The 16638-nt window shown below is 47.3% G+C and overlaps 1 protein-coding gene across 2 annotated transcripts in view; it reads left to right on the top strand.

Moving 5' to 3' along the window:
• Positions 1 to 12460, top strand: part of CRKL (CRK like proto-oncogene, adaptor protein) — a 28713-nt gene extending 16253 nt beyond the window's left edge. For both annotated transcript variants that reach the window (XM_069497165.1, XM_069497166.1), the window contains one exon: positions 8818 to 12460. In XM_069497165.1, coding sequence (XP_069353266.1) covers positions 8818 to 8952 — 135 coding nt within the window. In that variant the 3' untranslated portion in view covers positions 8953 to 12460. The remainder of the gene's footprint in view (positions 1 to 8817) is intronic.
• Positions 12461 to 16638: the final 4178 nt, after the last annotated feature.

The following is a 16638-nucleotide window of genomic DNA, read 5'->3' as shown; positions in this document are numbered from 1 at the left end:
GTCTACTGCAGCCAATTGGATAAAATGACGAGGATACTTGAGATTAAGCCGAGATTGATCAATAGAGACAGGCCAATCCTCTTGCAAGACAATGCTCAACCACGTGTCACACAAACAGGCTGCTCAAACTACAGAGGCTGGACTTGGAAACTCTCTTGTCATCTACCGTATTCATGAGGCCTTGCACCAGTTGACTACCACTTTTTCCAGGCTGTGGACCACTTCTTGCAAGGAAAAATACTCAATTCTCAACAAGCTGTGGCAAATGCCTTTCATGATTTCACAGCCACTCTGTCTCCAGGCTCTTCGCTGTTGACATAAACAAGCTACTATTAACATGGCAAAACTGTGTTGATAGTTTAGGCATGTACTTAGATTAATTGTACTGCTTCTTGTTTGAGATATAGTAAACTACACTTTTGATTTGAATTTGGACATTTCATCTTTAGTGACCTGATACTAAAATCCTCCTATGCAGCCCATCCTGATCTGTGTTTCGTTATCTATTAAAAGACAGGGAGGTTAGTCTGGCATGACTTGTTCTTGGTGGGCCCGTGCTGCTTCCAGATGCTATGCTTCCCATTCTAAATCCTCACAAACCATCTGTTACTAATTGCATCTAGAATTTTGCCCAGGTTTGATTTCAAGTCACTGTTTTACAGTTTATAGAATTTGCCATCTTCCCTGTTTTGACAAAACCCAAGAGACTTGACTCTAGTTCTTCCGTTGTCCTGTGGTGTAATTTCTGTACGGCAAGGGATCAGCTTTGGACTCTTACTCCTGTTTGTCTAAGTGTGTCTGGTGAACACTTACGTATCCTTATCAGCGTAAGAATGTCCTTTCACCCTTTAATCTTTGGTGCATGTTCCTCTTTTGAGGGTTTGTTGTATTTGTTTGTTTGTTTTGAAAGAGTAGTTTATTAATTTGCCAGCACATGAGCAGGTTGGCACACTCCCGTCTCAAAGTACTAATGTCCCCTTGAGGGGGTATTTTTTTAAAATGATGTTCAGAGTTCTTTGAGCTAACCAGCACCCTCAACATACTTGCTCTTTGTTCCATTGGTTTCATCTGTGATTGTGTTGTTGGAATTTCTTGGATTGTCTTTGCCTCATTTTGAAACCCCTAGTCATTGGATTACATCTGGTCTGGTTTTGTGTCTTTTTTCTTTTTTTTTTTTTTTAAGACAGGCTTGCTCTGTTGCCCAGGCTGGAGTGCAGTGGCATCATCAGAGCTCACTACAACCTCAAACTCCTGGGCTCAAGCGATCCTCCTGCCTTAGCCTCCCGAGTAGCTGGGACTATAGATGCCTACCAGCCATGATGCCTGGCTAATTTTTCTATTTTTTTTGCAGAGATGGAATCTTGCTCTTGCTCAGGCTGGTAAAGTCTTTCTTTTGCATGTGGAGATCCAGTTCTCCCAGCACCGTTCATTGACAAGAATATTCTTTCCCCATTGAATGAACTTGGCACCCTAGTCAAAAATCAGTTGGGCTGGGCTTGGTGGCTCGCGCCTCTAATCCCAGCACTTTGGGAGGCTGAGGCAGGAAGAATGCTTGAGGCCAAGAGTTTGAGACCACCCTGGGCAACATAGCAAGACCCTGTCTCCACAAAAATGTTTTAAAATTAGCTGAGCATGTTGGCGTGTACCTGCAGTTCCAGCTACTCTGGAGGCTGAGAGGCAGAAGGATGGCTTGAGCCCTAGGACTTGGAGCTTGCAGTGAGCTATGATTACACCACTGCACTCCAGCCTGGGCAACAGAGCAAGACTCTGGCTCAAAAAAAAAAAAAAAAAAAAATCAATTGACCATAGATATGTGGGCTTATTTTTGAGCTCTTCAACTCTTATTCCATTGTTCTATGTTTCTCTCCATATGCCAGTACCACACTGTTTTGATTACTGTGGCTTTGTGTAGTAATTTGAAGTCAGGAAGTACAAGTCCTCCAACTTTGTTCTTTTTCTTGATTGTTTTGGCTATTTCGGGGTACCTTGAAATTCCATATGAATTTAAGGATCAGCTTTTCCATTTCTGAAAAAAAGCCTGTTAGAATTTTGATAGGGATTACACTGAATTTTGTAGATTACTTTGGGTAGTACTGACATCTTAGTAATATCTTGAACTCTTGGCCTCAAGTGATCCTCCTGCCTCAACCTCCCAAAGTGCTAGGATTGCAGCTGTGAGCCAAATACAAAGACCCCATATGTGCCTAGAACAAAAAAAGCTTGTTAAGATGAAGTCCTAATTATTAACAGTAATTATGTGTAAAATTAGCATTTGAGGAGAGGGACTAGACATGAGAAAATAGAAAAAGGGGCTGAAGGGAAATTCCTGCTTTCCCCTACATTCTCCCGTCTCATTTGAAATTCTTCATGTAAGCATGTATTAGTTCTGTGATTAAAATGGAAAAGCTCAATAATTACAAATCAACACTACCTAATGATAAGCATGTCAGAGGAGATCTCAAACTAGTAGAAAAGAAGTCCGCAGGAAATTTACTGAAAGGTAAGGAGCCGAGGGGAAATTGTCTCTGGAAGACCTGTGCTATCCAAGCAGTCTTTAAGCACCACACCTGGCCAACATCTTAATAATATTAAGTCTTCCTGTTCATCAACACAGAAGCCTTCCATTTACTTAGGTCTTTAAGTAATGTTTTATAATTTTTGGTTTGCGAGTCTTTCACCATGATTAAATTTATTCCCAGGTATTTTTATTCTTTTAGATGCTGTTGTAAAGGGAATTACTTTCTTAATTGTTCAGTACTGGCGTATAGAAACACAACTGACATTTGTGTGTTGATCTTGTATCCTGCCACTTTGCTGAATTTGTTTGTTGGCTCTAATGTCTTGTGGAATCTTTGAGATTTTATATATATGTCATCTGCAAATAAAAATAGTTTTACTTATTCCTTTCTGTAAACCCACATTGTCTTGCATCACAGCATACTACTGGCCTATGATACCTTGGACCACTGGCCCATCCTAAAATAAAATTCCTGTATTTTCACAAGAAGTGTTAACCAGTAAACAGTCCTCTTGAACCAAGTAACTGCTCTGAAGGATAATGGGAATTTTAAAGAAGAGACCAAGTCTTCAGTATTAAAAACCATTAGATAGCATTCATTTGTGCATGAGAATGGTTGGCTGCTACCCGGGGCAAATGGACAAAGGGGCGTCACCTTCTGACGCCTCTCTGGCTCTGGCAGCTTTGATTCAGGTGCAGGAGTACAGAGAATATAGGGGCAGGTGGTAAAACAGGTGAAGGACCCAGGCAGCTCTTGAGGGCCAGGGGTGTGTGTTTGTCTTGTTTTCCGTTGTATCCTTCTGGGGCCTAGCACATAGATATTCATATTTGTTGAATGACTAAATGAACAAAAGCCACAAGTAGCAGGATGAAACCTGCCTGGTGATTATAGTACGTGGGTCTTTGTTTTGTTTTAGATCTTTTTGGAGTTATAAACCCCTTTGAGAATCCAGTGAAAACTATGAAATCCTTCTCCAGAAAACCAACATACATTAATGCATTTGCATACAATTCTGCATATATTTTTAGGATGTTGTATGATCAGAGACCCATTCACCTTCGCCCAAGTTAGAACTTCTGATTCCAGTTAACCATTGTACTCCTCATCCTACTTTTATGTAGCCTGAGAGCATACAATCTCGGATCAGTGTAGGGAGTGGACACTGACTGTGGCAGCAAAAAACTGCTTTGACAACCAGTACTTGGGCCCTCTAGGGCCTTGTGTGTTCTATGAATCAAATGCCAGAGGTCGGACAGTGGAGTTATTTCCTGGACACACTCAGGACAAGTAGGGCTGTAGAAACTCTTTACAGCAGCCAGAGGTGCCTTCTCGCCTTCTCCATGCCCGATCTTCACTAGACGTAAAGGGGCTGACCAGTGTCGCTAGCATATGCTTAATTTTAGAGTTAGTGTGTGCACTCCCCAAGTGCTAAGTGCAGCCAGGCACAAAGTTGGTATTTTGACAGTTGTAATAATGATTAGGATTGTCCTAGTACATAGGGAGGAAATTAATAAAGATGGTGAGGTACGCGCCTCCTATTGATTTATTGATAGGGTCAGCTACCTCTTCTAGGCTTAGCTCCTTCAACCGAGTTGATATTCATCCACCTTGAGCTTGATCTGCCCTCCAGAGTGAGTGCTGCGTTGGGCTGAGTCCTTGTACTGTGAGCCCAGAGGAGGGGCCCTGCACCGGCACAGTGAGTGCGGAGAAGAGCAGCGAGATGGCTGCCAAGCTACCAACCATTTTAGGATCTGAGCCTGAGCACTCGTCAGTGGAGCCGTGGAAGAAGCTGGTCCACAGCCAGGCCTGTGACTGTGGGCAGCAGGCTGCGTAACACAGCCAGGACATCTTTTGTGTGGTGGTGTTCTGGGGCTTGTTCGCCACATAAAGGGCCTTGGACTGAGGTAGAAAACAGCATTGTCTATCCCACACCAAAGACAAGTTCCTGGAGAATAGGACTGACCCACCCATTTGCCGTGCAATAGATGTTCAGTAAATCTTATTAAGTTGATTAGGTAGGATCATGTGGAAAGTATGCTGTAAAGACTGCCAGAATTACAAGTTCAGTGGGAGGCGTGAAGTGTGGGTGTTCTTGGCAGTTTCAGTACCTAGCTCACCTTCTTCTCCATCTTCCCATCGTGTTCCTCAGCTGCTTAGCATCTATCAGAGTAATTTATTAGAACCCCTGTTTTCAGGCCTCTCATTTCTCATTCTATTAAGCCATTCTTCATGCCTCGTTTTTGGTTTTCAGAGGACCCTTGTTACTGACAAGGTTGAAAACTAACCAGTTTATACCGTGCTGTGCTTCTCGATGCTGATTCCACCTCTTCCCTGGGTGCTTCCAAAGGGTGTGGCCAGTGGAAGCTAGCTGGGGGCTTGGGGATGCAGGCTGTGTTCCACTCAGGAATCTCCACTCTCATGATGGTTACCATTTACTTAACTGGGTGATCTAGTTAGTAATTCCCATGTAGTACTTCATTTTAATTATTGCAAGAGACTTCCAAAGTCAGAAGAAAACTGCAACTTGGAAAACTTGAGCAGTTTGCCACGGCCATGTCGCCACTAAAAGTGGCGGAATCAGGACAATTCATTCAATCCTGCCATGCTCCAAAGTTCATGCTGTGGACTGCTGCACTGTGCCATCTTATGTCTATTTGTATTTTATTTTATTTTTTTTTTTTTTTTTATTTTACAGAATCAAAGAGTCTAACAGTATATCTTGTTAGATACAGTATGTCCTCATAATGTATACATTATTTCTTGTACAATGATATGAAATAATATGGGAAATATTCATGATAAATTATTAAGTGAACAGTGCAAGTTAAAAACAATAGTTTCATATTTTTTTCCCCACCCCCCCTTTCCTGAGTCAGCACCTTCAAATGTTACCACTCCCCAAACGGTGCGCAATGCACTTGTATTTTATTTGAAACAAGGTTTCACTGTGTTGTCCAGGCTGATCTCAAACTCATGGGCTCAAGCCATCCTCCCGCCTTAGCCTCCAGAGCAGCTGGAACTATAGGTGTGCACCATTGTGCCCAGCTCTATGCCTGCTTTTAGCAGAAAAACTTACATCCTATTGTAGATCTTAGATCTTAGTTTAAAGTAGTTCTGATATTCACATTGTGTCTTCATGCATCTCAAGTACACAGCACAGAACCTGGTTCAGTACTCTGAGCAGAATAAGCACCGGCGTATGATGGCTACAGCCATTGCTTCCTTGTCTCAGTGAGACTCCTTCACGCCGTCACTATCTGCATGTGAGGCTTGATAAAGGTGACTCGGGTGGTCCTTAGGACTTGTTTGACTTCGGTCAGGATTGCTTATGTTTCTTCACCTGTGAAAGAAGATCAGGAGGTCCAGGGTGTCTTAGTACCAGCTTGGCGATTCTGGGCAAAAGCCTGGAGTGTTAAAAGCGTACTGGCATTCCCAGCACATCCTGTCCTCACATCTGTCATATAGTCCATATCTGGGAAAGAGCTTGGCAAGTTTGAGAAACGGAAAGGAAGTCAGTGTGAGTAGAGCAGGGAGGGGCAGAGTGGCGCGAAATGAGGTCAGAGAGGAAGAGGCAGGAGCCGATCAGGCAGAACCTTCCAGGTCAGAGTTTGGATGTTAACTCCTGTGCAGAGAGGAGGAGTTGGGAGGCAGGGGTTAAAAAGCAGAGTGGTGGCCTGGTTCTGTTGATGTTTCAAATGTCAGTCTTCTACTGACCTTAGGCCCTTGTGCCTGCCGCTTCCGTCCTCCAGAACCTTGCTGCTTTGCTCCGCCATCTACCCCAGCATCTGAGGGATATCAGCGAAGAGTTTCTCTATTCTCTTTTCCCCGATTCTGTGGACTTCTCCAGAAAGTAGTTTAAAAGAGACCCATGCCATACAGGGAGTATGGGTTCCCTCCTTCAGAGAGTGCTCAGTGGGAGTGTGGTGTGTGATCCGGGCTGGGGAAGTGCCCGTTGGGGGAGCAGAGAAATGGAGCCCCCTGGGCCGTGTCTGCCAGAGTCGTGGAGCACCAGGCACCCGACCTCACAGAGGCTTTCTTTCCACAAATACCAAATGGGAAGTAGCCATCCGGCAGGGTTATTTTACAGAATACCACAAAAAAGAGCGGGGCAGCGGGGAAAGATGCGTGGGTGAGGTCTCCAAGTTCAAGTGCCACAAGATGTCATAGAGGTAGAGAACTGGAATTGGGCCATCGGGAGGCCCTTGGTGAAATGGTGGAAGCAGTAGCCAGAGTATGGTGGGGTGGGGGTGGTCTGGCTGTAGGAATGGAGAGTGATTGGGATGGGTAGATGGTGGCAGGTGGCTCAGGGGACGAAGCCTGGGCTGGAAGAGCCAGATAGTGAGAGGCTTGGGGGAACTGGAGCCGGTGGTTAGCAGGAGGTGAGAGCACATTCACAGCCCCCCAGGCTAGAGGGATGAGCTCACCCAAGAAACTGGAAAGGGCTGCCTGGAGCAAGATTTTCAGGAAGGTGAGATTTTATTCTTCCACGTTTATCAAGCATCAGTTAAGGCAGGCTAAGATTACAAATTTTAGGCAAAATATGTGCTATCTGGGCACCTGGAGTCCAGTCCTCAGAGTGTAATGACCCACCTGGCAACCAGGAAAGGCCGCTGCGGCTCCGCTGGAGGCCTGTGACAGAGCAGCAGCCGAGGCAGTGGAGGGCTGGCTTTCTGCACACGGCCAGCCGGGATCTGGGCGGGGGCAGCGGGTGTTCTGAACCTGTCTGGGCAGTGCTGGGATCCTTGGTGACTCCAGGCAAGCCGGCCACTTGCTAGTCCAGTAGCTTTAGCAGAAGACCTCTATTTTGAAAATGAAATATTGCGTGGGACCCCAGTATTTGACAGATGCAGTTTTATAAGTATAAATGTATTTTATAAGTTGAGATTGATAAGAACTACTATAAAAAGTGATGAAAGGAACAGTTAACTGTTATAATGAGCAGGGAAAATTGGAAATAACATCGTGAGTGACAGTTTATTTCTGATTCTATTTTATTGCAAGTAGTGATGTTTTTTAGCCCTTACCTCGCCATTTTGGGGGTAGTCTTTGATCAGACACATGGCAAAAGAAGCTTCATTTCCAGGCAGGTCTGTATAAAAAGCAGCTTAGCAGGGCAGCACAGGTTATTTGATTTGTTCACATTTGATTTTGTAAAGAAGAAAAGTTAATATAAAAAACTAATATAAGTAAAATTAAAAAAGAGAGAAAAAGAAAAAAAATGTGCTTTTTGAATGTATTTGGAGCGTTTTTTGGTTTTGGTTTGTTTTTGGGTTTTTTGTTGTTGTTGTTGTTGTTGTTGTTGTTGTTGTTTTTGACAGGGTCTTGCCCTATTGCTCAAGCTAGAGTACAGTAGCTTCATTATAGCTCACTGCAGCCTCAAACTCCTGGGCTCAAGCAATCCTTCTGCTTCAGCCTCCCAAGTAACTAGGGCTACAGGCACTTGTGCCACCGTGCCTAGCTGACTTTTTTTTGTATTTTGTTGCAGAGATGAGATCTCACTATGTTGTTCAGACTGGTCTTGAACTCCTGGCCTTAAGCAATCCTTCCTCCTCGGCCTCCCAAAGTGCTAGGAGTACAGATGTGAACCACTGCACCTGGCCTGAATGTGCCTTTTATTATATTACAACTTTATAAAATACAATTTTAAAAAATTGAAGTTCCAGTCAGATATTCATTAGACCCTTATAGCACCTCCCTAGAGCTCTGTGGATCTCCAGAACAATTTGAAAACCACTTCCAAAATAAAATTCCTGCCTTCCCCTTGATGAGCAGAACATCCCCTAACTGGTGGCCTGTCCCCTGCCAGCAGATAGAATTCTTATTACCTGCGGTTTTAAGATGCTCAGAGCTGGGATTCCTTCCCCAGGGACTGCCCCACAGAGGGGGCAGGGAATGGACAACTCATTGTTTCCAACCAGATTTACACAGGATGGAACTAGTCACCAACACCCACCATGCATGGAAACAGATTTTTAATACACTATTTTGATGACACTTTAACCATTCTCAGAGAGTCACATGTTCATTTCTAGGGGGAAGCTGCTTTATGCTCAAAAGCTGCTTCTCTTAACTTGCATTCCTGCCAGCTGAGAGGTGTACCAGGCAATTGGTAGCATCTTGTGTCTTTGGCACTGCCTGGTTTTTGGTTCTAAGCACTGAGGAGAAAAGAAAATAGATTAGTCCTTTAAAAATTTGTATAGGTTCCCCTGGATATGATAGTGTTTGTGATTTAATGTAAACTTGTCTTTTTCTTGTCACAGAGAAATACTAACTTTTTCTTCTTTCTTTATCCCTACAGGTTGGTGACATTGTGAAAGTCACAAGGATGAATATAAATGGCCAGTGGGAAGGCGAGGTGAATGGGCGCAAAGGGCTTTTTCCCTTTACACACGTCAAAATCATTGACCCTCAAAACCCAGATGAAAATGAGTGATTGCTGTTGCCCTGTTTCCTGCTGCTTCCTTGTTCTGCCTGTCATAGTCTCCTTTGAAGTGGGAAAGCATTCTCTCTCATAAGGGAAGTCACACTGCATTGCCGACGTCCAGCTTTCTGCAGACTGGCAGTCTGTCATACACATTTGGAATGCACACAGTGGCTGCCTCCTGGCATTTGTATCATAGTCGTATTGTCAAAGAGTAGCCGATTTTTAGAGTTTTTTTGGATCATAAACTGGAAATACTGGTGGAAGCACACAGGTGGAGAGAGGTTGATGAGGAAAGGATCTTCCTCCTCATCGCTGCCCTGTTTGTACCTGGGACTGATTCTGTCATGTTCGTCAGAGAAACCTCGAGGCCATGGGGAGATACTGCATGTTGCTGTTCCACAAAGCAGTGGCTGAGCTGCCATCTTGTTTTTCTTTGGACAAAGAGGAAATGAACCTTAATGAAGACAGAATTTTGTCCTAAACCCCTAAAATCTGGCTTTGCTTTTGTTTTGGTTTGGTTTTGGAAGACTAATTAGACTTGTGTGTTCTGAACAGGTTTTTAAGTAGCAGGTTGGATTTTTCTGATAGTCCAAGGAATGCCACGTGCCTCTGAGTTTCTAAACTGAAGCTGCGGTAACTAAAGGAATATGAAAAGAACAGCCCTGAAGCAGAGCCCTTTATTGTCTTGGCTGCCAGTAGTACCTTGTTTCACCACACAGCAAACAATACACAAAAAAATAAGCAGTCGTGGAGTGCCAAGCTATATGCACAGCCTCTTGGATTACTTTGTCCCCAAAAGCATGGGAGGGGGGTGCTTCGGGGAAATCTTTACTCACCTTGTTTGCCAGTGATAAGAGCAGTGGGCAGGATTAGGGAGTACTGGGCCAGTTTTCTGTCCAGCTTTTCAATGAATGCACCCCTTTAAGGTTAGGAGTTAAATTTTTTTATTTAAAGTGTGGTTGTTCATAGAATCTTGGCATTCATTAATGAATCATTAAATGTCACTCACTGAAGCCCAGTCCTCCCTGCCCTGGCCCAGCTTCCCTAGGCTGCCAGAGAAAGATGGTGCTGCTAATACTGGTTCTACCATCTAAGCGTCTGAGGTGCTCCCAAGCAAAGGAAATGCAAGCTCTGGAAATTGGTTTAATGTATTTGACGTCTAGTGTTTTAGGGACTAGGGAGAACATTAACCAATTTACCATTAACTGTTTATCAATTTGTTGATGTTAAAGCATTTCCCTATTAGTTAAAAGAGGCCTGTTCATACAAGCCAGCTGGTACAAATGTGTGTCTGATCCGTCATCTGCTGCACACACCAGATTAGAATTCTGGAACCTTTGTCCAGGTCAGTCTGCTCTCCCCTCGGGACCCTGGTAAAGACAAGCCTCAGCTCATAGTGAGTACTGCAGGCCTAGAAATGTAGCAAGAACCTAATGAGGTCATTTACTGAGCATCTGCTATAACTATAGCCCTGTCTCTGGAGATTCTTAGGTTTTGAGGTTTAGAGCGATACATTCTGATGGCAGAACTGGCAACACAACCATTTTTCCATTACTTTCTCAATTTCTCTTTAAATCAGTATTCCATCAGACAGATAACTGCCATATTAAAGAATCTTGAGACTGTTCCGGTGACAAAATTAATGATCAGTTGGGAAAAGTTAACACCATGGCTGCCTGTCTGTGGTTTTCCTCAAAAGACTTGAAAATGAGCTCTTCCTAACCAGTGAGAATTGTGGCCACCTCCTAGTTAGGTCTGTTGAGTAGGCTTGCTCTGAGTTCAGGCCCACCGGAGTACCCACAAGTGGCAGGGGTGTGTGACTGAGTCCCCAGACTCTGCCTTGAGACAGCCCTTGCCATTCTGCCAGTGACCTGGGTTAGCCCTACCCTTGTTGGCACCTGAGTGGAGTATCTAGCAGAAGGTGGAACGTGTGCCTTGTTCAAAGAAGGCATAAACCCTTAGGCCTTTTTCAACCAGATTGAGCTGAGGGGCTTGACACCTTTTGATGATACCAGTTGACTCAGCATAAGAAGTTATGTGGGCATTTTGGAAAGCAAGGCTTCCTTCAGCCATGTCTACTGACACAACAGCAAGACCCGTGTTCTGTGGAGCACTTGAGAATCCAGGCACCCCGGGAACCTGGGGGTTGGTTTTATAATGAATCAGCTCATGATTTCAGCCCATGAAAATACATATCTCCAGGGCTGCCAGAAGACTGAGAGCTTAAAATAAGGTGAGCCTTGAGTTCTGAACTCTCAAGATATGTGCCAAAAGTAGTGACTTTTTGACTTAGAACCTTATCCGTTTTTTAATGGGGCAGGGAAATTCCCTTTTTCACACTAAGTTTATGAGATGCGCCCCTGCCTCGGCTCCGTGCCTGGGTGCCCCACTGGTCCGGGAAGACACGTGTGCTTTGTAGAGCAATGCGAACCTCACCCAGTGCGTGGGTTTCAGTTGTGATTGTTCATTTTTGCTACTTGCCCTGCTCTACTGTATTGGGTGTTAAATTAACTATGGGAAGGAAACAAATTACATTGTAGAGGGCATTGACTGCTTGATTAAAAATTAGTTTATCCTGGGAAGGACCTCCAATATAGGAGTCATACTTGTCATGTCTGTGCTGTGTGGAGCCACCCGATGCCATGGTTAACGAAGAGGAGGATGAGTTGACCAGCTGCCGTTTGACAACTTTGGTCACCCAGACTAGACACCTTCTGTGCTCATGTTTGGAAAACTAAAGGGGGGGAAGGACAGCTGTGCCCTCCTTGGAGCCCACGATTCCCTGGCACTGTGCTAGCTTTCCTTTACAGCTGTTTACAGGCAAGGCGGGCCTAAGACAGACGGCCACTGCTCTTGTAATGTTTGCTCAGAGAAGTATGAACATTTTATTTTTGAAAAGGGATGATGTGGTTTTGTGCCAGGTGTTTATAATTTAATCCTTTAATATTATGGTCATTAACCTCTTAAAATGAATGAGTTCTTGATTGTTTTTAACACAGTACCTAAGACTAATGATTTCTTGGACACCACTGAGCTCTGCCTCGACTCCACCCTCTGGGACCGGGGAACTGTGTCCCTGGTAACTGCTGTCAGTGTTGACACTGAGCTGGTTGTATATTCTAAAGGAGTAGAAGGACAGTTCTCTGAAACAGGATCGTTGTCCCTACAGGAGGAACAGTGGCCTTGCTTCTTAGACGGTCTTCACTGTGTGTTTTAAAACAACAACAACATAAAACTCTTTTGACCTGTAACTTAAAGATCATAAACTTCAGGCAATAATATTTTCTGTGTAAGCTTTTAAAATTATTTTTGGGGATCATAGCTTGTTTTATTTTGTGCTATAAAATTAACAGTATTAAATGACTTATATTCTTAGAATACATCGAGTGTCTTTTCTTAACAGATTAGTGCCTTTTTATTTTTGTATTCCATTTTACGTTACTGGTCCCAGCATCAAAACCCTTGTTTCCATGGCCTGTTTGTACATTGTCTCAATAAAACTTGCATCAGCCGGTGGTGGCGGCAGCTTCAGTGTTTGAGTGTCTCCTCAGTCAGCCCCCTGAGCTGTTGAGCAGTGGTGAAACCTCTGGTGTTCCTGCCTCGGCCCCTCCCCGCACTCAGGCACCCGGAGGGGAGCGTGGGGTGTGAGCACAGTGGGTGCTGTATAGGAGCCTGGTGCTTGGTCTCAGCCTTCTGAACACGAGGCAGTGGTTCTTACGTGTTGCACCACCACGGAGAACTTGGGTATTTTTCCTTCTTCTGGGCATCTGTATCTGAGAGCTTCTATTAAATATTTATTCAGCATGAGCTAACCAGAAATGAAGAGATTCAAGCAGAAGTCATGGAAAGGGGACATGAGCAGCCTCATCCAGGTTAGGGCATGATATCTCTTGGGCTTTCTTAACTCCTTTTCTGTTCCTGTCTGTATATGGCCCTCCTTGTGAACTTTGGAGACTTTTAAGTGGACAGCTTGAGGTGTTGGGGGCCCACCGACACCCCATCAGCCAGAGCCCTGCCCCCAGCTCTCAGCACATTTTATTTTTGACTCCACTTGTACCCTATTCCTGTGTCTATTTGTATATTAAGAGGTCCAAGTTTTCCTGTGGTAAAACCTCAGGAAATACCCATATTTATATAGGAAGAACTATGCTGTTAAGATGTAGTCCCTGGCTCCTCCTTTCAGGACTCTGCGGAATTTCAGAGAAAGTCTTGAATGGAATTATCAAAACTGTTGTCATTTCATTCTGGAAGAAACAATACTCCAGAGACACCTTTGAAGAATACCTTCGGTTTGCAAAGGTTAATCTTGGTCGGCAACGCTCTGGCAAGGGAAGCCCTTGGCATGCCCCCCAGTGTGGGGGCCGCCCCTCTGCCTGCCTCTCTGCTAGGGTAGCGGTGGAGCTCGCCCAGCGCCCGGGTCTTGAAACATCCTGCAGCAAGAACTTGACACCACCAGGCTTTTCGTGCGGCCCGTCGTTCTGGGAAGCTCTTTGGCCAAGTCGGTGACCCCCAGCCCACTATTATGACCTCGCCCTGCCCTTCCTTCGAGGGCAGCCCGCAGGAGCGCCCCTGGAGGGGATCCGGGCCCCACAAAGCCCGGGCTGCAGACGCAGGGATGAGTGCCCTGACGCCCAGGCGGGATCCGGAGGGCGTCCTGGCTGCGGGAGGAGGGGAAATACAGGTAGTGCGGGCTGGGGGTTAGGAGCGCGCCGGCCTTTGTCGTAGCGCGCGGTCCCTTGTCGCCTGGAGACGGCGATCTCAGCGCCGCCGGCCCCACCCCAAGTTCCGGTTTCATGGGTCTGGGCGCTGGAGTTTAAGTTCTCCAGGGGGGTTAATAGGCAGCGAAGTTTGAGAACCTCTGTGCCAGTGACCCCTTCGCTCTGCGGCTCCAGCTCCCGGAAGCCCCCGGCCAAGGGGTTGCCGCCCGTCTCCTACCGCGTGATGTGACAGCGAGGCCGGGGCCTGCCAGGACGCGGGCCCGCGCGGTCGGGCTTCCTTTCCCGGCGCCCTCCCTGTCCCCGTCCCCGGGCGCGGTCGGCGGGGCAGCGCGCAGGCGGGGCTGGAGCCACTGCGTCGAGGGCGCGGCCGCGCCACCTGGGCCCTGGCCGGCCGCCGGCGGGTTTTCCTGCCGATCACCTCCGCGTCCCCCTTACACTGGCTCCCCGTCCCCCGACGGAGCTACAGCCGTCAGTCCCCGCCCCGCCGCAACTGAGGTGGCCACCGGCGCCGGTCCGGAGAAGGTGGACATCACACTGGGGAGGGGGGAGGGGAGGGAGGACTCGGCTGGGGATGGGGACGGGGAGGGTGACCGACCCCGCGCGGCGTAGGCGTGGAGGGCGGCGGAGCTCACCTGGGCCTCTGGCCCCGCGCTCAGACCCCAGAAAGGGTTTGACCCAGGACGTTCTGCAGCGCCCATGGCTTCCGGCGTCCGCGGAACTGGGGGCGTCCAGCGGCTGCGGAGATTGGGGGCGCCGGGGTCTGGCGGCCAAGTGCACCGGGCAGCGCCGAGGGCGCGGGGGTGGGGTCGCAGGAGGCAGGGGACACAGGAGTGGGGCCCAGCGGCCGTTAGCGCTGCCCGCCTCCGGACGGACCCCCAGGACCATCGCAATGGCCCTCTCAGGGCTTCCTGGGCTCTCGTCCGAAGTCACCTGTGCCCTGCAGGCCCCGCGTGGAGCCTCAGGGTGGCCGCTGAAATGGGGGCGGGGCCCGGTGCAGCAGGGAGGGCTGGAGCGGGTGGCCAGCTCGGAAGCCCGAGGAGGGCGGCCCGCGCCCACCAGGGAGAGCCCTGGGGAACCCTCTGTCAAGGCTAAGGACTCAGAAAGGGAGGACCTGAGACGGGGAAGCCCTGTAATTGTCGCCTGGAGCTGCCCGGCGGCCACGTCCCGGGAGGAGGGAGTGGGTGGTCTGCCCAATAGCTGCCTCCGCGGCCAGGGCTGCGAGGAGGGGGATCCAGACCTTGTGCCAGCCCTCCAGGAATGGCGGTTTGCAGACCACCTGAGCTCACCGAGACGGCTCCGAGGAGTTTGGGGAATTATGCTTTGGCGTGGGGTTGGAGGAAAAACCAGGATGCAGCATTCAAAAGATGGGGCATCTGATGAGAGGTCTCCCTCTGCCCTATCTGTTACACTCCCCAGAGCTGCGCTGTCTCCAGTTTGTTATCTATCTTCTATAACAGATGTGCAGACACATCTGTGAATACTTTTTCTGTTTTTTTCCTCTACACAAAGGTCACATAGATTGCTTGCTGTTCTACACCTTGCCTTATCCCCCGATCTGTTTTAGAGTGTTAGGAATCAGCATGTTGCCTGCCTGTGTCCCTTTTCATGGCTGTATTGTATTCCATGAGATGGATGTGCTGTCACTCATTTAACGATCCCCTATTAATGGATATTTAGGTCCTTTCCAATCTCAGCTGGTCAGACGCACTGAAATGAATTTCTCTGAGTGGGATTGCTGGGTCAGTCTGCAATTGGACATCTGCAATTGTGAGAGCTGTTGTCAAATTGCACTCTGTAGTAGTTGCCTCAGTTTACACTTTCACCAGCAATGTATAAGAAAATAATTAGAGGCCAGGCACTGTGACTCACACCTGTAATCCCAGCACTTGGGGAGGCCAAAGCAGGAGGATCCTTGAGGCCAGGAGTTTGAGACCAGCTGGACAATATTGTGAGACCCCATCTCTACAAAAAAATTTTTTTAACTTAGCTGGGCATGGTAGTGCACACCTGTAGCCCCAGCTAATCAGGAGGCTGAGGCAGGAGGATCACTTGAGCCCGGGAGTTGAAGGTTGTAGTGAGCTGTGATTGTACCACTGCTCTCCAGCCTGGGTGACAGAGTGAGACCTTTTCTCAGAAAAAAGAAAATGTTTATAACACTATTATGAACACTCTGTAGATACCTTTTTTTTTTTTTTTTGACAGAGTCTCGCCCTGTTGCCCGGGCTAGAGTGCCATGGCATCAGCGTAGCTCACAGCAACCTCAAACTCCTGGGCTCAAGCAATCCTACTGCCTCAGTCTCCCGAGTAGCTGGGACTACAGGCATGCGCCACCATGCCCGGCTAATTTTTTCTATATATTTTTAGTTGACCAGATAATTTCTTTCTATTTTTAGTAGAGACGGGGTCTCGCTCTTGCTCAGGCTGGTCTCGAACTCCTGAGCTCAAACGATCCGCCTGCCTCCGCCTCCCAGAGTGCTAGGATTACAGGCGTGAACCACCGCGCCCGGCCTGTAGATACCTTTTTATGGCCGAAAAATATTCCACCATGTGACTGAGGTGACTCATACTAGCCCATCCGTCACTGGGGGTGTGGAGGTTGTTGCCAATCTTTTTTTTTTTTTTTTTTTTTTTTTTTTTTTTGAGACAAAGTCTCACTCTGTTGCCCAGGCTAGAGTGAGTGCCGTGGCGTCAGCCTAGCTCACAGCAACCTCAAACTCCTGGGCTTAAGCGATCCTCCTGCCTCAGCCTCCCGAGTAGCTGGGACTACAGGCATGCACCACCATGCCCGGCTAATTTTTTCTATATATTTTTAGCTGTCTATATAATTTCTTTCTATTTTTTTTAGTAGAGATGGGGTCTCGCTCTTGCTCAGGCTGGTCTCGAACTCCTGAGCTCAAACGATCCGCCCATCTCGGCCTCCCAGAGTGCTAGGATTACAGGCGTGAGCCACCGCGCCCGGCCGAGTTGCCAATCTTTT

This window comes from Eulemur rufifrons, chromosome 21, assembly GCF_041146395.1.
Source record: "Eulemur rufifrons isolate Redbay chromosome 21, OSU_ERuf_1, whole genome shotgun sequence".
Lineage (NCBI taxonomy): Eukaryota > Metazoa > Chordata > Mammalia > Primates > Lemuridae > Eulemur > Eulemur rufifrons.
The sequence above is the reverse complement of the archived record's forward strand: the minus strand, read 5'-3'. Positions and strand labels throughout refer to the sequence as shown.